Source organism: Heliangelus exortis, chromosome 2 (genome assembly GCF_036169615.1).
Source record: "Heliangelus exortis chromosome 2, bHelExo1.hap1, whole genome shotgun sequence".
Lineage (NCBI taxonomy): Eukaryota > Metazoa > Chordata > Aves > Apodiformes > Trochilidae > Heliangelus > Heliangelus exortis.
Genome location: NC_092423.1, coordinates 914,351 through 932,891, shown reverse-complemented (window position 1 = coordinate 932,891; position 18,541 = coordinate 914,351). Strand labels below are relative to the sequence as shown.

Below are 18,541 nucleotides of genomic sequence, written 5' to 3'. Positions count from 1 at the left end.
GGTGGCTGAATCACCATCCCTGGAGGGGTTTCATAGCCCTGGAGATGTGGGGATGAGGGACATGGGCTGGGGGTGGCCCTGGCAGTGCTGGGGGAAGGGCTGGACTGGGTGATCTTAAAGGTTCTTTCCAACCAAAATGATTCTGAGAAAAAAAGACCAAGTTGTCCTGTAGTGGGTGAAGATTTTTGGCCCCTTGCTCTGAAAGTGACTTAAGGTTCACCTGGATGAAGTGTTAAGTTTCTCTCTCTAAAACTGCTTAAACTGGGTGGGGAGGAGGGAGAAAACCCCACTTTATCTTCAGCTACAGTGGATGGAGGGAATGGGGTCTTTTGAGGGACCCTTCCCTCAGAACACTGGGTGTAAGCCTGGGAACCAGACCTGGGAACACCACGCTCCAGCTGGATGGAAAGAACAGCACAGGAACTGACCCTGAGCCAGACACCATGAAGGGTTTTGAAAGCTCAAAAAAGAATAATTTGGTTTGGGAAATGAACCAAGGACAGGCTACATCAGACAGGCTGCTCCCCAGCTGCTTGGGAACCCTTCTCCTGACCTTTCTCTGATCTTGCCCAAAGTGTTTAAAGAAGTGAGAAAGAGCTCAGTCCACCAGGTGACACTCAGGGGACTTATTTATTCAACAATCAACCTCCATTTCACTTTCCCTGACACCATCTCAGGGCTGGAAGTCGTGTGTCAGTGTCTATCCATTTTTAATCACACTGGCACACTGGATCAGCTTTGCTTTTCATGGCCATGCAGGTTTGTTTTTTGCTGTTTTGTTTGTTTTTTCCTCATTCTCCTTCACTGCTTGTTACTTTTCTGCCAGACAAACCAGCTCTCACTATAGTTGTCCTTACTATAAATAGCTGAAAATGCACTTAACTATGCAAGAATAGTGCTCCGTGGAGATACAGAGAAGAGGTCTGGCAGGGAAGATGGTTCTGGGAGAGAAACAGTATTTCCTTCACCCGATTTATTCAGTCAACAGGCAGAAGGATAATAATTATTTAAGATGAGATTTATGCTTTGGAACTTCACTGCATGTATATTTGCCCAAAGCTACCCTGAGGATTTAATTGGACTGAGCGGGCTTGTTAGAGCTGAATTACTTATGCTTGAACTGATATACTCCTCACTGATTTATTCATAGGTTAAATCCACGAAGAATGAAGAACAAAACCATCATTAATTTAAACTCACAACAAATAAAGCTGTAATCTCCAGACTCAGGGGTTTTTTGGTTTTGCTTTTTAAAACAAAACAGAACGTGTCATCTGGACTACTTCACTAGGCCACTACTTGCTAGGTATGACCATAAGCTACATGCATTCAAAAAATGCATTTTAAATAATAATTCTGTGAGCAAAGAAGCCAGCACAGAGGTAGTAGTCTTGTTTCTCCACACAAGAATGCAAAGCAAGACATCTTAGCAATGTTTTTCCACATGTCAACAGAAAAAATATTGGCTAATTGTGCACATCAGCCTGAAATTAAAATAATAAAGTATTATGTTGGCTGCTTGATGAACACACTGAATCAAGGGCCCCTGCTGATGAAGAGGCACTTTATCTAGCTGAGAAGGCACAGACAGAAGATGAGTATTGTTCAGCACTGTCAGGATCCATGGCCCAGGCTTCTCCTTATGAAATGAACTTTTCAGTGGCTTCACTGACACATGTACAGACAAGAAAAAAACCAACAAGAAAAGAGCCAGAACAATCACACACCTGCAGTCTGGTTTCAAGCTCTCCAAGTAAAATCAAACCCCGAAACAACCTCAGAACTGGAATTCTCATACCAGACTCTGAATTACAGAAAAGGAAAATTTCCCTTCCCTCCAGAGAAGGGAAATATATCAACCACCCAACCTCTGCATCAAGAAGATGTTCCCATAAAAGAAGGCCAGGTGGATGAGAACTTCTTTATAGGAAGTGACAGCACATTCATTATTTCAGGCCACTGAGATTCCTTTTCTGATGAAGCACTGTGGGAAACAATGCTGCCCTGATGCCAGTGGGAAAGCCTGGGACATCCCTCTGCAGAGCACCTCGTGGGATGATTTTCATCCCAGACTGGAATTCCAAGGGGGCTGACAAAGACCATGTGGCTCAAGAGCATTAAATGAAGCAATCTGGGAACAAAGGCTGGATTCTAGTGTGCTAACAACTCTTTGGCCTCATTTTTACACTAACAATGTGATTTGAGTCATCTCAGATATATTGCTTCTAGACTTCCAGAAAAAGCTGAAAGAATACACCAAGCACAGCTAAGTGGCAGAAGGAATGAGAAGTTGTATGGAATTAAAAAGATACCAAATAAAGAGTTTCCCTTCTTGGTGGCAGGAGAAAACATCCTCAGTTGTTTCTTAACAATTTAAGCCTAAAAAATTAGCTGTTTCCCTAACATGCTGTGGCACAGCAGGAACCTGTGAAGTTGATGAGAATTTCAGTGTTTCTCTTAGTGGCAGGTACACCATTACCTGAAGGATCCTTATTTCATCCTGTTAGGAACTTCTTGCAATGAGAAGACATCTCTGCACCCCAAGATGTCTTCCTGAAACTGTGCAAACATTCTTAAACTATTTCTGTGTGCAGATACAAGTCAGAACTCAACCTTGAGGTGAAGCCCCTCTAGTGTACAGATGTCACTGCCATCTCTTTTAAGAACTGACATTCCTGGAGCTATGATGGTCATATAGACAGTTTGAGGGGAGAGCTTTTACCAATTTTTGCCAATTCAAAAGCCAGATTGGCAATTTTTGCCAATTCAAAAGCAATTCACAGCAGCAAGGCAGCTTTGTATAGACAGATCCTCAACCTCCAGCTTCCTCCAGCTACATCAGTCAAGCCCCAAGAGATTGCTTCCCACTGCAAACTGCTTTGCTATTTCAGTTTCTGGAGACACACGTGGCTGTCAATGAACTCCACGTGGAAGAATTTATTAACCTGCATGTAGATTTTTCAGGTATGTAATATCCTGGTTTGCATGTTTTGGTTTTGCAGCCTTTGGTTTTGCCCTTGTGGACTTACTTCTAACAGCAGCAGTGTCTCTTGTTCTGTCCATTCTCTCCCAGCACTTGCACCTTTACTCTGGAAAAGACAGCAGAAAAAAATAAATGAAATACAAGTCTTTTTGCACAGAACTTTTTAGAAGAAAGCACGAAGAAGTGGAAGGATGTGTTATTGAATCCACTCCCACATGCACCTTTCACAGCTTTCCTGCTCCAGCTATTCCATCCCTGCTTCTCCTGCAGAGAGGTTCAGTTACATGTGATTTACTTACACAGCTGAGGCAGGAAGGTGAGTACATTCCTTCTGTCTGAGGAGCCTGAGGGACACAGATCCCACCTTCCCAACACACCTAGGAGAACCTGCAGCTCCTCTTTTATGCCAAGGCAGAGCCAAGAGACTTGGTACCCTTTTCTCCAGGATATCTTTGCTTCCACATGCAGCAAACAGAAAAGAAGATTTTCCTAAATAATAAAAACTTCTAGGAGTGCTGGTGGCATTCTGGCATTAGCTTGACTTTGGCTGGTAAAATGAAGCCAAGAACAGAGCAGTTTACACAAAGTTTACTACAGCTGACACCAGAGGACAGAGCCAACAGCCACAACGGAACACGTGAGGTCTGTTGAGGAGCTGGTGTCACTCAGGGCACCGGGGATCCTCTCAGCTTAAAGGGCACCTTTCCCAACAAAACAGGGCTAGTGTTTAATTAAATTTAGCCCCTATCAAAATCTTGGCTTTCAAGACAAACCAACTGGTTTCCAACAAATGAAGCTCCTCCAAAAAAAAAAAAAAAAAAAAAAAAAAAATCCATCTAAAAGCAGTTAATCAGTTTTTGAAAAAACATCTTTATAAGTGAGATAAGCCACCTGAAAAGACAGAATAATCACAGCAAGATAATCTACATATTCAGCAGTCACTTGCTCCAAGGGTAGCTGCTCCCAAATGCTCATGGTTAACTCCTGAGATTTTTCTAAGTTACAAAACTCTTGGTAAAACCTTCCATAATTACAGACACCTTCAGCCATCACATGTCACAAAGACAAGAGCAGCTGATCATGTGCTTAGGAAAGATTATATAGATTGAAAGCCTCTGTGCAAGACCACAGCAAAAGGAAAAGGGTATTTAGGATAAGTAAATTTACCCTGTTCTCAACATGCATTTCAAATAGATCATCAACCCACAGAGAACTTTAATCCAAGTGAGTCAGCCAGCAGCTGATCAGTTAGTATGAACAGCCAAAAAAGCAACTGCCACACACAGAACAAAAATGAAAGAAATTTCTGCAAACAAATCTGCTCAAGTACACTGGGACAGACCCTTGTGAACAGAACTGGAGTCGAGAACCAGTAAAAAAATTATACATTTGGTGTTTATACCTCCCTCAATTAACCAAAAATGTAATTCCACAAAATGTGATAGGGAATCTGGCTTTACAAATAAATCCTGATCTCTTGTGGTTTGATTTTGTTGCTTGGGGTTTTTTTAATAGTTAATCTTGTGATCTCTTAAGACAACAAATACTGTATTTACAGAAACCAATTACACAGAATTAGCCTGATTTCAGCCCAAGAGAGGCACTGAACAGAACACTGCAGATTCCCAGACCTGAGGCCAAACTGGTATTTCTGCAGTACCTCCAAGAACACACAGGGATATCAGACAGCAGGAGGAGTTAAAAGGGTTGTGGAATTACTTACAAAAGGATCTCAAAACCTTAACTATACAAATACAATGTATTGCAATAGCAGTGCTAGAACAGCCCCTGCAATGGTTTTGTGACACCTTTTGTAATAATCAACTTTCTAGCCTGAAAAACCGTGGTCAGAATTGGGAAACAGGAGAGTTAAAGACTCTGCTAAAAGATCTTGGATTCTTTGATGAATTATTGGATAGATTCTGAGCCAGTCAAGTGAAACACACCATAATAAAACAAGTTCAGTGTCTGCAGACTGACAGTATTGACAAGCCTGGGATAGATAAGTGGCTCTATTTCCAACTTCCAACACAACCAGAAGTGGGGTATTTTAGAACCCTACACTGAGGCAGCAGAAATCTGAATCAGGAATGTAAGAGTGACATAAGTTGTCTCATGCTTGCCTTGGCTAAAGTCTTTTTTGAGTAAATGTCTGTGCGAAGTCCAAAGTTCTGCAGATCAGTAGGCTTCTCCTTGTTTTTCTCAGGAAAACTCAGCATCTGCTGAGCAGCTGGAATCTGTGAACAAACATTACAAGAGAAAGGTGAGAGAGGCAGGAAGCCAGTTATTCAAGGTTTTCAGTCAGATGTTCAACAGAGCACGGACTGAACAAGAAGCCGAATGTGAATCTACACAGATGACTTCATGCAAGATAAAAGCAGATTTGTTTTGAAGATCCCAACTATTGGAAATCCTCACCCTAGAAGGGCAAAGTGCTTCCAGCACTTAGAGGGGGCTCCAAAGCAGCTGGAGACTCCCTGTGTCCAAGGAGTCCCATGGACAGGACAAGGGGCAATGGGCACAAGGTGCTCCTGGGGACATTCCCAGTGGACACCAGAGGAAAATTTTTCCCCCTGAGGACAGTCAGACCTTGGAATGGTCTCCCAGGGGAAGGGGGGGATTCCCCCACTTGGGAAAGTTGGAAGTCTCAGCTCCAGGGGTGCTGAGACATCTCAGATCAACAATAATATGAGAAGGGTTGGAGCAGATGGGCCTGGAGGTCCCTTCCCACCTGAGACTCTGGGATTCTATCTGTGATTCAAAGAAGTGAACATTTCAGCAAATCATGCACAAATTTAGCCCACTGAGATGCCCACTGGCTGGAGCCAAGGCAAAGAGGCCTGAGGGTGAGCTGGGTCTCACCTGTGGGGTGCGGATGTGGAGAGGCATGAGTCCTGAGGGGGTGTCAGCCAAGACATTGAAGTGGGGAGTAGGAGGAGGCCCCATGGCCATGGGGCGGCTTTCTGGGTCCACTTGGTAGTTAATGAGACCCCACTGCTCCAGAAAAGCATGCACCCTATGGGACAACACAACAAAGGAAATCCTTCAGAACCAAAGCCTTGCTTGCCAGTGCAGGAAGGAGACAAAGGAAGAAGTTTATGCGCCTGGATCAAACGTTTATCCCAAATCATCTGTAGGTCTTCAATAATCATGAACAGCAATAAAAGTCACAGAGCATGAGTTTGTGCAGACTTGACTGCACTTCAGCACGTTGCATAAAACAAAACATGACATTTCTGGTTATAGGTAACAGGAAAATACTTAATGAAGCATAAAGGCAAAGCAAGGCCAAGGCTGCGTGCATGGAATCATTGGCAGGCAGCGTACAGATTGCTGACAAAACTCAGTTGTGAAACCAGAATTTCTGAAAAATCTCCACATACTGAACAGCCTTAACTGAAATAATCACAAGGCAAGCTCCAGACTCCTCAGGCCTGGTTCAGCAAGCAGTATTATCAATAAAGAACAGTATTAAACCAGTCTGATTACCAAAAAAGTGGGGAAACCGCTCACCAGCAGCAGGCTGGCTACTGCCCACCCCTGTGCTGTCACACTGGAGCACTTTCATTTCTAAAGCAGCTTTTTCTTTTGCTAAAGGGGAAGCAGAGGCTGAAAGATCCCTGGCTTTTACCTCATGACTGCACACACATCCCCAGTCAGATTCCTTCTGCAGGCAGTGCTGGTTAAATACTCCTGGGGGTTGAGGCGATAGGTGTCAATCATGAAGTTGCGGTAAGCCAGGTATCTGGAAGATGATGGAGAAGGAGTTCATGGACACTGACATCTAATGAAGCTTAGAATAGGTATTTTAGGATTAATTTTCTCCCAACACCACATATACTGACAAATAAACACAAACAGATAATTTCTAGTGATGAAATTTAAAAATCGAAAGTAACGGGTAAGTAGATTTATTTTTTATACACTGAGTACAACCCATCTCTTCCAGCTTGTTCCATTCTGGATTTTATCTGTTTGGCTTATGCTGAAGCATCCTCAAATGGAAATCACACAAGTAGCTGCTGTAGCTTGCTTGTCAAATAAATACTTGTGCAACAGACTACTCGCTGCAGAAAAAACAGTAATAATGGGGTCTGGTTTTCAGGTGGAAAGAGGTCAAATAATCCCTCTGTGAGCCTGGAAGGAAAAAAGCTGTGGAGAAAAGCAGAAGTAAGACATGGAATGGAAGGCTGCTGTTCCTACATGGAGACTTTTTAATGCACAAAAGATTGGTAAGGAAAGCTCAGAGCCCAGCAAATCAAAAGCACAAGATCATTGAAAAGCAGAGGGCAAGAACCCAGCACCAGCACTCACTGAACTGGGGAAGAGCCAAAGCAGAAACCTTTATTTCAGTGAACAACAGCCCAGGTAAGGGGGCTCGGGGGCTGCACTCCAGATGTTGCTTTGCAAGCCTTTACAGAAACCTTCTGGAATGCAGAAATGCTTCCTGACACAAGTTGTTCAGAACAAAACACACTACTGTAAAACTATTGCTAGCCCCGTCCTTTGGATGGGACAAACCCAATCTGCCAAATACAACCAAGAACCCCATGCAAAGATGTGCTCAAAACAGAATTCTGCCTTTGGAAGGATGCCAGATGGTGATGTTTCACATGCAGTGTGCAAAAGCAGCTAGGAACCAACAATATAAATTGTACAAATTGAACACCAATGCCTTTCACAGGCAAGACATGTGGGTATGTGTTCCTGCCAAAACCTCACTCTGACCAAATAATACATGAAACCTGATGGGAAAAAAAGTTATGGAGCTAGGGGCTGGGCTCTTCCATGTTGAATGTTTGATAGGCAAAAACCATACAAATGAGCTTCTTCCCAAGAGGAAGAATCAGGAAAGTTTTTGAATGCTTCTGGAGATAACTGGGTTGCCACCTGCTCAAGAATAGGTACTTCAAAGCAGTCTTGGCTGCATAAATTAGTTAAATATTAGTTAAGGTCACATTATCAGGTGAAGAGAGAAGAATAAGACAGAAACATCCCTGAAGTTTATCTCGAAGGCAGTCTGGTTTTGACAATGACATTACCCATCAGCTAAAACTTGTCAACAGAAGGAAGAAGAAGTCAACTAATATTTACTTAAAATTCCTTCTAAGACAGAAACCACCCCCCGGGCACTCCTGTCACAAGAATGAATCTGTGTGAGCTTTTCAGACACAGTATTTTGGTTGGCCTGAAAACTGAGCTGGAGGCAAGACATTTCCATCCAGAAGGATGTTTCTATTTTATTTAAAAAGAAAACACAAAGCCAAGAGCACATGCTACTCCTACAGATGCTACACCCCAGATGGTGACAAAAATACATCTGTAGGACAACACCAGGACTGGGAGGAGTCCCTGATTCACTTCTCTCACAGGCAATAACCAGCTCACAGATGAGTTACTGAGGGACCTGGTGTTTTGATGTCTACTGAAAAAGGAGTCATGGGATTACATGTGATGAGCACATGGCTCAAAGCATGGAACTTCAGCATTCCTTCACAATCCCATCTGTCTGCAGCCTTAGACACCTAGTCCCAAAAATACCCCAAACAAAAATACACTGAACAGTAAAAACTGCTGGAGCAGAGTTGTTATCAACTACATTTGGGATCAAGCACATTTTGGAATGACTGGGATGCAGCTACAGTTACCCCTGCAACTCAAACACACAGAGAAGTTGAGAGTAAAGACCAGAGGCTGCAAATCATTCATGGTGCCAGGGACCTCAGGAGGTCTCTAAGCCCATGGTCAGCACTGAAAACACTCAACAGACCAGGCTGCTTAGGGCTTCATCCAGCAAGGCCTGAAAGACTCCAAACTTCCCAGGGCCCCATCCCAGTGCTCCACCTTCTTCAGAGTTAAACTCTTGCCAAGACAGCACGAGCTGTGTTTCAGCCTGGCTTCTGTTTCTCCTGGCCACACCTCAGTAATGAGCCTGGCTCCATCTTCTCAGCAATCAGGCAACTACTCCCAATCCTCCCTTCTCCAGGATGGAAAAGCTTAGCTTCTGATGTCTCTCTCCAGGTTAGATCAGAAGCCCCACAAAGCATCACTCAGGCCTGAGGAGATGGGAGGACAGGAACACTCTGAAGCTTTCCTGGTTTTTCTGCCAGAAGAGCAGTGAGGATGGCATCACCACCATCATTTGCACCACTAAGGAACTGAGGAATGAAGTCAGGTGAAGAAATGTTCTGTATGAAAGATGCACAGCTTTGCTGATTTGAAAACAATGTCCTGAGAAGACATCTCAACGGCTTCGTTTGGGAGTTAATTAAAAAAATTGATTTAAGCTGCTTTGCCACCAAACCAGGATTTGATACCAAGATTAAGAGAACACAACCAGCCCGTGTCCACTGTCCCAAGTCAACAATCATACAGTGGTGAGAAAATTTATGTTGTGGGGTTCTTTTGTGAACCCTCAGGTTTTAGGATTCTAATTTTAACAGAAACAAGCACATTGTTCAAAAATCTGATGCTGACCATCTTCCTTTCATCACTTTTCAAGATTGCTCTGAATAATTAAATTTACTGTTAGAACAGAAAGCCCTCAGGGAAGGGGAGGTGGTACTTTTATTAATGCATCTAACAAGCCTTGCAGTAGATTCTCAGGATAAACATTTGATGCCAAATCAGCATCTTATGTTGTTACATTGCTGAGTCCCATCCAGTGTTCATCATCTGATGTACAAGGAAACCTGCAATATTTCAATATGATAGTAATATTTTTAAAAATTTTATTGCAAACAGCTTCAGGGAAACTGTTGAAATAACTGTGTGTATAATAACTTTCAATTAAGAACACTGAAGTTCTGCAGTAGATCCCTGATCCCACAAGGAGATGAGATTGGTACAAACTGGATCTGGATTTAACTCCACCTGGATTTAACAGGCATGGCCAGAATTAAAATGTCACCAGAGGGTCTGGAACAGCTATATATAAATAAGGAAGTATTTTTCTTCTTGGAATGCACAACTCCAGCTCTGTGATTCAAACTGGACTACCTAATATCTGAAAACAGATAAATCTCAGGCTATGAAGGTTCATTTTCCAGCCCTAACCTGCATTTTCAGAATAACCCATCAGCTGCTCAGGGAACTGTGAAATCAATACAGGTAACTGTGTAAGATTCATTCCACAGTCTGACACAGCATCCTACAACAAACTGGGTGATCAGTGCTTACAGACAAAACACCTGAGTCTCAAAAATACCCCATGGCATGGGAAGAGAAAGATAAGGAGGATTATTAAGTTTCAAGAATTCTGCAGATGTCTTTGGAAGATGGTGTCTTGTACCACAGAGAAAAAAGTTCAAGAATTTGTTGCATTTGGGAGACACTCGTTTCATTTCTCCAGGATAACCAGGAATTAATATTTGATATTTAAAAGTTTGACCTCTGCTATTACCAAACTACAAGAAGTGGTTGCACAGGTGGCTGTTTCCTTCTTTTATGTCCCTACAGATAGGAGCTGCTTCACACATGCTGAGCTGAAGTGACCACAGGATTCATGAAGCTGGAAGCTCCTTTACCTTGCTGAACTCTTAGGTGCCTTTATTCACCTGCTTTACTTACATTTCTGGAGTCTTGGACTTGTTTTTTCCATTGAAGAATTCAGGAAGAGCACGACGTTCAATCACATGAATACTGTAATAAAAATTCACAATTAAGATACTATATAATAAATATTTTTGAGTACACTGCACACTTTCAAATGACTACTTGGAGGGAGAACATTTATGCAAAGGCTTCTTTTTTTAGAAATCCTAGTATTCTAGTATGACCCTTTGGAATTAAGTATGTTTTAATCCAATAAGCAAAGCTGGATTAAAAAAGGTATCACAAAATTCAAGTGAGTTTCTAAGACAGAAACTCATAGAATGGCACATACTTTATGCAAGTTAAAATCTGGAGAACTACAGTGGTCCTTTAAGAACTGTTATTTTCAAAGGAAACAGAAAACTACCTCCTTTACAAATCTTCCTCCTCTCTGTCTGGTTTTTAACCTACCATGTAATTGTCCCTTTACACTGGTACTGCTTACCCTCAACTTGTCATTCCTAGGAAAACACTCTGCCTCACAGATGAAGAGACACCAGTGAATTGTTCTGGTTTCAGTAACAAACAAATTATGCAGTTCTTGCAATGAAGTTGCCCAAAGCATAAGAGATCACACTGGAACTGAATTGAGCATTAAATAAGTTTTATCTTTTTACTAGAAAATTAATTTTAGCAATGACTTTTCTAAAACAGCCACTAATAAAACGTTTTGTGAGGAGCTGATTAGAATTATTCTTCAGGCTGCTCTAAATTAGCTGCAACTGGACACATTAAAGAAGTATTTGCAGTCTGGGAGGGCTGCAGACAGTGAGGTTTTTCACACATTCACAGAACCCAAGCAGCATTTGCTGGCACAGCAGCAGCAGGAACACCTGCAGCCTGAGGTGGGACAGTGCTGTGTGTGTGTGCTCTCTCCAGAACAAAAAAACTGTCACTGAAGGGAGAAGCAGTGCTCAGAGAGAGGAAAAATGTCAATCTCACAGCTGTGCTGTTATTTCAGCCTCAAATCCCAATCAGCTTAATGGGCTGTTTCTGGAGCACCAGAATTGACAAAATCAAAGCTTCTTTTCATATCCTTCTGCTACCTTGTGGGTGCCCCCTGTTCCCAGCACAGAGCTGATTTCAGGTTGCCTTTCACAAGGTCAGAACAGGTACACTGAACACAACATGGATTCCATCTTTCTTCAGAAACACTTCTTTAGTTTTTAGCCACTTTTCACAGCCAGACTGAGCTCCCAGGAACACCATGAGAGCCAGTGCTGCCACACAACTGCCCCAACCCAGAGGCATTCAGCATTATGAGCAGCCCCTCCCAAAGGGCACTTGGCACCACAGTGTCAGAGGGACCTGGAGGTAAAATGTCATTTTCTCAGTAGGGAAGTATGAGTGGGCCTTCACTTTATAAACAAGGAACTGAAGCACAGACTACACATGTGCCTAAAGCAAACCTCAATGGAAACCAGAGAAATGTTTTTATTGGAAAAGACCTTTGAGATCATGGAGTCCAACCCTTCCCCCATCCCTGCCAGGGCCACCCCCAGCCCATGTCCCTCATCCCCACATCTCCAGGGCTCTGAAACCCCTCCAGGGATGATGGGGACTCCAGCCCTGCCCTGGGCAGCAATCACACAGCTGCTGTTCAGCAGATCCAGACTTCTTCCTCTCTCAGCTCCTAAAGCTATGACAAAACATGCTCAAATGGCAGCTCTTCCAGATGTATGACTATTCCTTTTTGTTTCCAAAGCAATTTTTATTAAAAAAAAAAAAAAAAAAAAAAAAAAAAACAATCAAAAAAAGCACTACCTAAGAGTTTAACTCTTAGAGGGACTTTAATTCCCCATCAATTGCTTCTCTCTGCACACCACAGAAGTTTGAGTAGACAGAGCACATCAGCATTGCTGTAACTAGTTAGCTGGCTGCACAATACCACAAACCTTTGGCTCCAAGGAGGATTCCAAAATGAAACAAGTGCCCTCCTTGTATAATCAATGACTTATTCTCAAAGTCAAGATCTGAAGCAAAATAAAAAAGCCACCAGCTTTCAGAAATAGCTACAAACACAGAAAGATCGTTACAAGGACTAGAGAAGTAGGGAAGAGAAAGAACTATTTCCCCTTGGGGGAAAAAAACCCAAAAACCCTTAAAATCAATGTAAAGCAGAAAATGCTGAGAAGGCAGACTGAAGACCTATGCTCTTGGAAATTCTCTTCCTTATTCTCAATCCCTGAAAACTGCCAGAAGCCAGCTGAGAAAATTTTTAAATGGAAAAGATGTACCCATACATGGGAGCTAAACCTAAACAAAAGTCATTCCTTTCAGTTCTAAGCTTGGTTGGTGAGAAACAATCATCAAAACTCAATCTTTCCCCACTCCCAAATTACTTTCTTACCAGTTGTAGTCAAACCAAGATGCATAGCTGGGAATAATGATGTGGTTGGTCTGTTCTGTGACGTTGTCTTCACCTGGATCAATCGAGCGACTCTGATCCCCTTTGTTGGGATCTTCATCTTCCTGCACCAGGGAGGGAACACAGCAATGAACAGGGAGCAAGAGACATACCCAACAACTCCCAGCCAGCACCAAGTGAGATGAAAACAACTGCTTTCCAGTCCTGTGCAAAATAAACCATTCTTAATGCAATCTCTGGTCAGTGGGGAGATGTCAGGGACCAGAGGGCGTGTGAGCTGTGTTCATAAAAATATTAAAGAATGCATAAAGCCAGCAAGTTTTTACAGAGCTAGCTCCCAAATCTCAAGGTCATACTTGGCAGTATGTTTTGCATCCTGGTTATAAAATTAAGCATACTGTAACTAGAGGAGAAAATGCTGCTTCCATTCTGTAGCATTCTGTAGCCATTTGCAATGAATCCAGCACCAACCCAGAGCACTCTGCAAACTGCCAGCCTGGCTCTTGCTGCCATCTCCAGTTACTGACACTGCACCAATTTTATACTATTGTCTAAGACAGGTTGTATTTTTTGCCACTCTTCCCCCATTAACCTTCTCATTCCTCAGAAGAGTACTGAAGGAAATCAGATTTGTTACTTTTGGTTCCACTAAAGACACTTGTCAGCAGTAATCGTTTCCTGCCTGCAGAACTGTGTCTCATTACTCTCCATTTTTGCTTGGATAAAGTCACTTTGATCACTCTTAAAGCTGGTCTTGGGGATTTCTCTTTTGTGAAGAAGAAATACTAAGTTCAACATGGAAGTCCACATCCCTGTATCTGCTTCACTCAGAGGGTGACCAGGCCCAGGGGTTTACTCAGCAAAGTCTGTGGTCACCAGTGAGGAGGGACAAAATTAATCTTAAGTGTCAGCTGAATAATATTACAAGTTAAGTTACTGAAAATGAGATGAAAATCTTTGTTTCTACCAAACTCAGTTAAGAAACAGCCAGTGTTACCTTTCCTCCAGTTGCCACAGTCTCCTCATCCTGTTCATCTGAAAGGTAAAATTATGGAGAATTACACTAATAAAAGTCTTGATTACTCATGAGCCTTGTGATTGCTGAACTGGAACAAGTATTTAGTTTGTTTTGGGAGGGAAGTGAGGAGGAAAGCAAAATGGAGCAGACATGATTAAGGCAATCTCAACCTTATCCAGGCACTCCACTGACCAGACATGGGAACAGGTAAGAAGACACAGGAAGCATAATTAGAATTTTTCCACAGTTAGGAATCTGTGTCTAATTACTGCCTTTCTCAGTGATGTAGCTTCATATAATAGGATATGGGACACCAGTTTATAGCTCTTACTCCAGAGACTCAGCAAAGCTCAGGGAACCTGTCATCCACCCTGATTCCCAGTAAGAAAAAAAAATCTGCCAGGAAAAAGCTTATGTATTTAACATAAATAAATCAGTGCATACAAGGAATAGCCTTGTAAGTGAAGAAGAGCCAACATGTTTCAACTTGAATACATAAGAGAACTCAATTAATTCAATTTAAAAATCTAGTTTCCCTTTAAAATAGAGGGCTTTAAAAATATTTGCTCATTTGGCCTGCAAGCAAGACTTTACCATAGAATTGAGGGGAGGGGGTACAGGGTGGGGTGGTGTGTTTTACCCAGGTCTGCTACTGTTCCTCCTTTGACAGGCGTGTTTTCACTGTCCTTCTTTGGGTTCACTACAAAAGGAAGGGAGATTGCAACTCTAATGAGTAACCATCAGACAGGACACAATTATCCAAGCCTAGCATCATCACCCTTTTACTACCTTATCAATAACCAGTTTTGTTGGTCATGTCTTTGCAGTTCAGAAGAGTTCATCTGTGCAGTGTGAGTACAACAGACCATTTGTTTGATTTCTCTGCAATTTCACATCTGAACACAAAGCAGCTTCTATGCTGGCTGTTAGGGGACCCAGTGTGTGCTTCCTCCACCTGCAGCACATGTAACAATTCTGCCATGCCAGTTCAAACCAGGTAAAAAAACAAACGGCCTGGCACTCCAAAAGGTTTTGTCCCAAGGCTCTGAGAGAAGGAATTATTTTTCTGACTTATCTTTACTTCACAGGTATTGCTCAGATAAACACTTCCCAGAAAAGGGTTAAGAACTGAATGCGTTGTTGCTAAAGTTTCCACTCATTTGAGAAGCTTATCTTGGGTTCTTTTCCTCCAGAAAACTCTGTCCCCAAATGATGAACTCTGCATAAAGGGCAAGAAGAATCCTAAAATAGCTGAAACTCAACATTTCAGTAGGATGGTTGTTAATATATTTCAGAAAGCCAACAGAAGCCTGCTGCCCTTCTCAGCCATCCCTGACTATCTACATTGAGATGGGCACAGATCACCTGCCCCATGGCCACAAAGGAATTCAAAGCTTTGACAAAAGATGGGCACTTTTTCAGAGCAGTTTAAGGAATTGTTTTAACATTCAGAGAATCCAGTGCACGCATATTTTACCATTTTTGGGAAGTACCACTTCTTCTATATTAGGTACTGGTGTGGGATCCTCCATGTCCTTTGTGAGATCTTCTTGCTCATCTTCTTCTTTCTGCCCTCTCCTTTTCCCATATAAGGCTGCTTGCCTAAAACAGATCACACACAAATGCTCTGCCAGCTGCCACTGTCAGATGTTCTCATCTTGACATTATTCTTCAGATACCAAGATTAGAGGACTGGGACACAGCACGCAGGAAAACGTGAATGCTGTGGGAAGTGGTGCTGGTGGAGTTAATGAAAAATATCTTCTGCCTGCTACTAAAACAAAGGAAGTTTCAAAAAAACCAAAAGGTCTTTTCCAGTGTTTCAAGACTGGAGACCACCACTGGACATAAATCTTGATTCCAATCCAGAACAGCCTCCAGGATGCTGGCAGCACTTGGATCCTGGTGAGATTCAAGGGCACAGTGATTCACTCACATTTGTCCTTTTTTAAGCTGCAGTAAGGGCTGCACAGCCCAGCAGAGGCCACAGACCAATTCAAGGCTTGCTGCCTCCTGCTTCAGGAAAAAGACTGCCTTGTCCAGTCTGCATACAGAGGAAGCCATTTTGGGAACAAAGGCAGAATCATCCACACCTCTCCTTACAGTATTTAACTTTATATATGGAATAAAAAGATAATTCAGATTATCAAGTAATTCTTTCTCACCTCAGATGACAAATGTCCAACATGGTCTTACCAGAGCCCAACACATATATTAAACAAGGCCTGAATTTTTAGTGCAAAAGTCCTCCCCTCCAGATCTAGACATACATCCCCATAAATAAGCTTTTATCTGGATATAATATCAGCCTTTAATTTTTTAAGAGATGAAACCAGCACTAGGAAAAGCACTCTAATCTGTACCCCACCTGGAATCAGAAATGCTGCTCTGTTAAAGCTGCATTTGAGAAGTGGACTTTAAATTGCATGGCTATAGAGATTAAAAAACCTCCCTCAATTAAGCCCAGTAATTTCTGGGGCTGCACTTCAGAAGGTGTGCATGTACTGCATGACTGCACTAAGGGAAGGAGTTGGAGTTATTTTAGAAGCAGCTGAGCACCTTTTCCTTTGATAAGTTCTACTCTTGCTGCAGCAATGAACCCCAGCTTGATGGTGACAGCTGGCACTAGGTTCTCCTCCACCTGCAGGCAACACATTCCTACAGAGGAGTCAAGAAATCACATGCACTGCACCAGCAAAATCACCCAAGTCTGTTGTAGACATCATTCTTCTTGTAATCTAAGGTGGGACAAGTGAGAGATGACAGAGATGACCCCACAAGCACTTCTTGAAGAAAATTAGCCTCAAATTCCAAGACTTGAACACTCACCCTTTCTTCCCTGTCTTTTTTCTTGACTCCACAGGAGTTGGGGGTGGAGAAGGAGAATGCTTTCTCTTCCTTGTACTTGCTGCTGCTTTCCTGTCTCTCCTCTCTGGACTGCGGACAGGCTGTTGGAAAAGGGAAGGAGTTAGCTCATCCCAAATTCTAGTTATTGAGAGGCTGTGGACTACACTCTTCCTTAATACATCCTTCACCAGAGAAGCTAAAAGCAGTATTACAACACACACTGCATTCAGCTCCAGAGTCCTTTTATTTCTCAGTGTGAACCCCCTTAAATTTTCCACAGTCCCCCCTGATGCTGCAGTGAGCATAAAGGACATGCACCAGAAAAAAGGGAAACTAGACTGGGTTATCATAGGCACCTCAAACTAGTTAACTGGCTAAATTTTAGCAACTTTGAGTGCCAAAAAAAAATTACTTTTGTAGAGATAAAGTGCAGGAGTGAAGCAGGCAGGGAACCACCTACCTCTTCGTTTTTCATGGAGATTCTCTGTCGGAAACTGACTGACTTCCTGTTCTCATCCACCTCGTAATCCTCCTCGTTCATCCACTCATTGAATATATCTGTGTCCAAAATCCACTTGGCATGAACCTAAAGAACAGAACATTTCAATATGCTGATGTTTTTTTAAAAAAATGACTCCATGACTGAGCTAATAGGCTGAAGGAAATACTTGCAGCTTTGTTACCAGGGTCTGAGCATCTCCTGAGAGCTTTACACATCAGAGGTGACAGCTTCATGAGGCAATATAATAAAGAATGGACATGCCTGACAGTGTGCTCAATGCCTAGTTTGTTCCTTCAACATTTCTAAGCCTTCTGAAGTGCAAGATCAGCTCTCTGAGCTGGGACAATGGCTTTGTATCTAGAATGCACTTTGGATGCTAAAACCACCATCAAAATCTTTGACGTAAAAGACATCACCTCAGCAGCTATGCTGAGAAATCCTAATTGTTTAACTTCAGCTCTCAAGTTTTAATACTGTGTGAGTTCTAATAATGTGTGACTTGGTATTCTCCTTGCTTAGCATGAGTTAGGCCACAAGCCATGGATTTTACTAAAAAACATAACTCTGGGGGCTTTCCCAGCAGCTGAAAGTACAGTCAGTGTTTTGCCTTCAGTGTGAGAAGATGTTGGTACCACACTGATGTCAAGCAAGGTTTTTCCTAAATCTGTTCTGCTCAGCACAGGTGCACAAGCAGCACACACCAGCAGATAAGGAGTTCTGCAAACATCAGCAGAAGCAGCAACCCCACAAGGTAGAAGTGGCAAACAGCCACAGGGGACAGAGAAAGGACCCAGTAAGGTCTTAGGAGACCCCAAACCACAAAAAAATCACTGGGCTAAAAGGGGCATGAAGGGCATGTGAGGGGTGGGTGCATCAATCCTAAGATTTCTGTGTTTGAGGCACCCAGCTCCAGCTGGCCCTGCTGCTGTGCCTTTCCCTGGAATTATTTCTGTTTCTAAAATCCAACACCTGAAACTGCTGTGGGACACCAAGAGTCAAGTCTGAAGGAGGAGAAAGTGTGTCAGAGTAAGTGTGACCTTCAACTGGTCCTGGCAGGTGGAAACTGTGGTGTTATGTGCAAATCCTTGAATGGCAGCTGAATGCCCAGGCAGGGGCTTCTCCTTTCACAGCTGGCAACCCAGATGGGACCCCTGGCCACCACCTTTGGATGCTCTTATCTCCAACAGCAGGTAAGTTCACCTGAGACCTTTGGAGAAGGAGGCACCAAAG

The 18,541-nt window shown here is 42.7% G+C and overlaps 1 protein-coding gene across 1 annotated transcript in view; it reads right to left on the bottom strand.

Annotated features, from left to right (window-relative positions):
* Positions 1 to 18,541, bottom strand: part of SMARCC1 (SWI/SNF related BAF chromatin remodeling complex subunit C1) — a 92,074-nt gene that overhangs the window by 45,663 nt on the left and 27,870 nt on the right. Inside the window, exons 9-19 of the mRNA XM_071734484.1 lie at positions 17,270 to 17,395; positions 16,792 to 16,910; positions 15,440 to 15,564; positions 14,603 to 14,662; positions 13,942 to 13,979; positions 12,927 to 13,048; positions 10,553 to 10,624; positions 6,615 to 6,728; positions 5,846 to 5,999; positions 5,107 to 5,220; positions 3,030 to 3,089 (exon numbers count right to left, since the gene is read on the bottom strand). Of these exons, the coding sequence (XP_071590585.1) occupies positions 3,030 to 3,089; positions 5,107 to 5,220; positions 5,846 to 5,999; positions 6,615 to 6,728; positions 10,553 to 10,624; positions 12,927 to 13,048; positions 13,942 to 13,979; positions 14,603 to 14,662; positions 15,440 to 15,564; positions 16,792 to 16,910; positions 17,270 to 17,395 (1,104 nt within the window). The remainder of the gene's footprint in view (positions 1 to 3,029; positions 3,090 to 5,106; positions 5,221 to 5,845; positions 6,000 to 6,614; positions 6,729 to 10,552; positions 10,625 to 12,926; positions 13,049 to 13,941; positions 13,980 to 14,602; positions 14,663 to 15,439; positions 15,565 to 16,791; positions 16,911 to 17,269; positions 17,396 to 18,541) is intronic.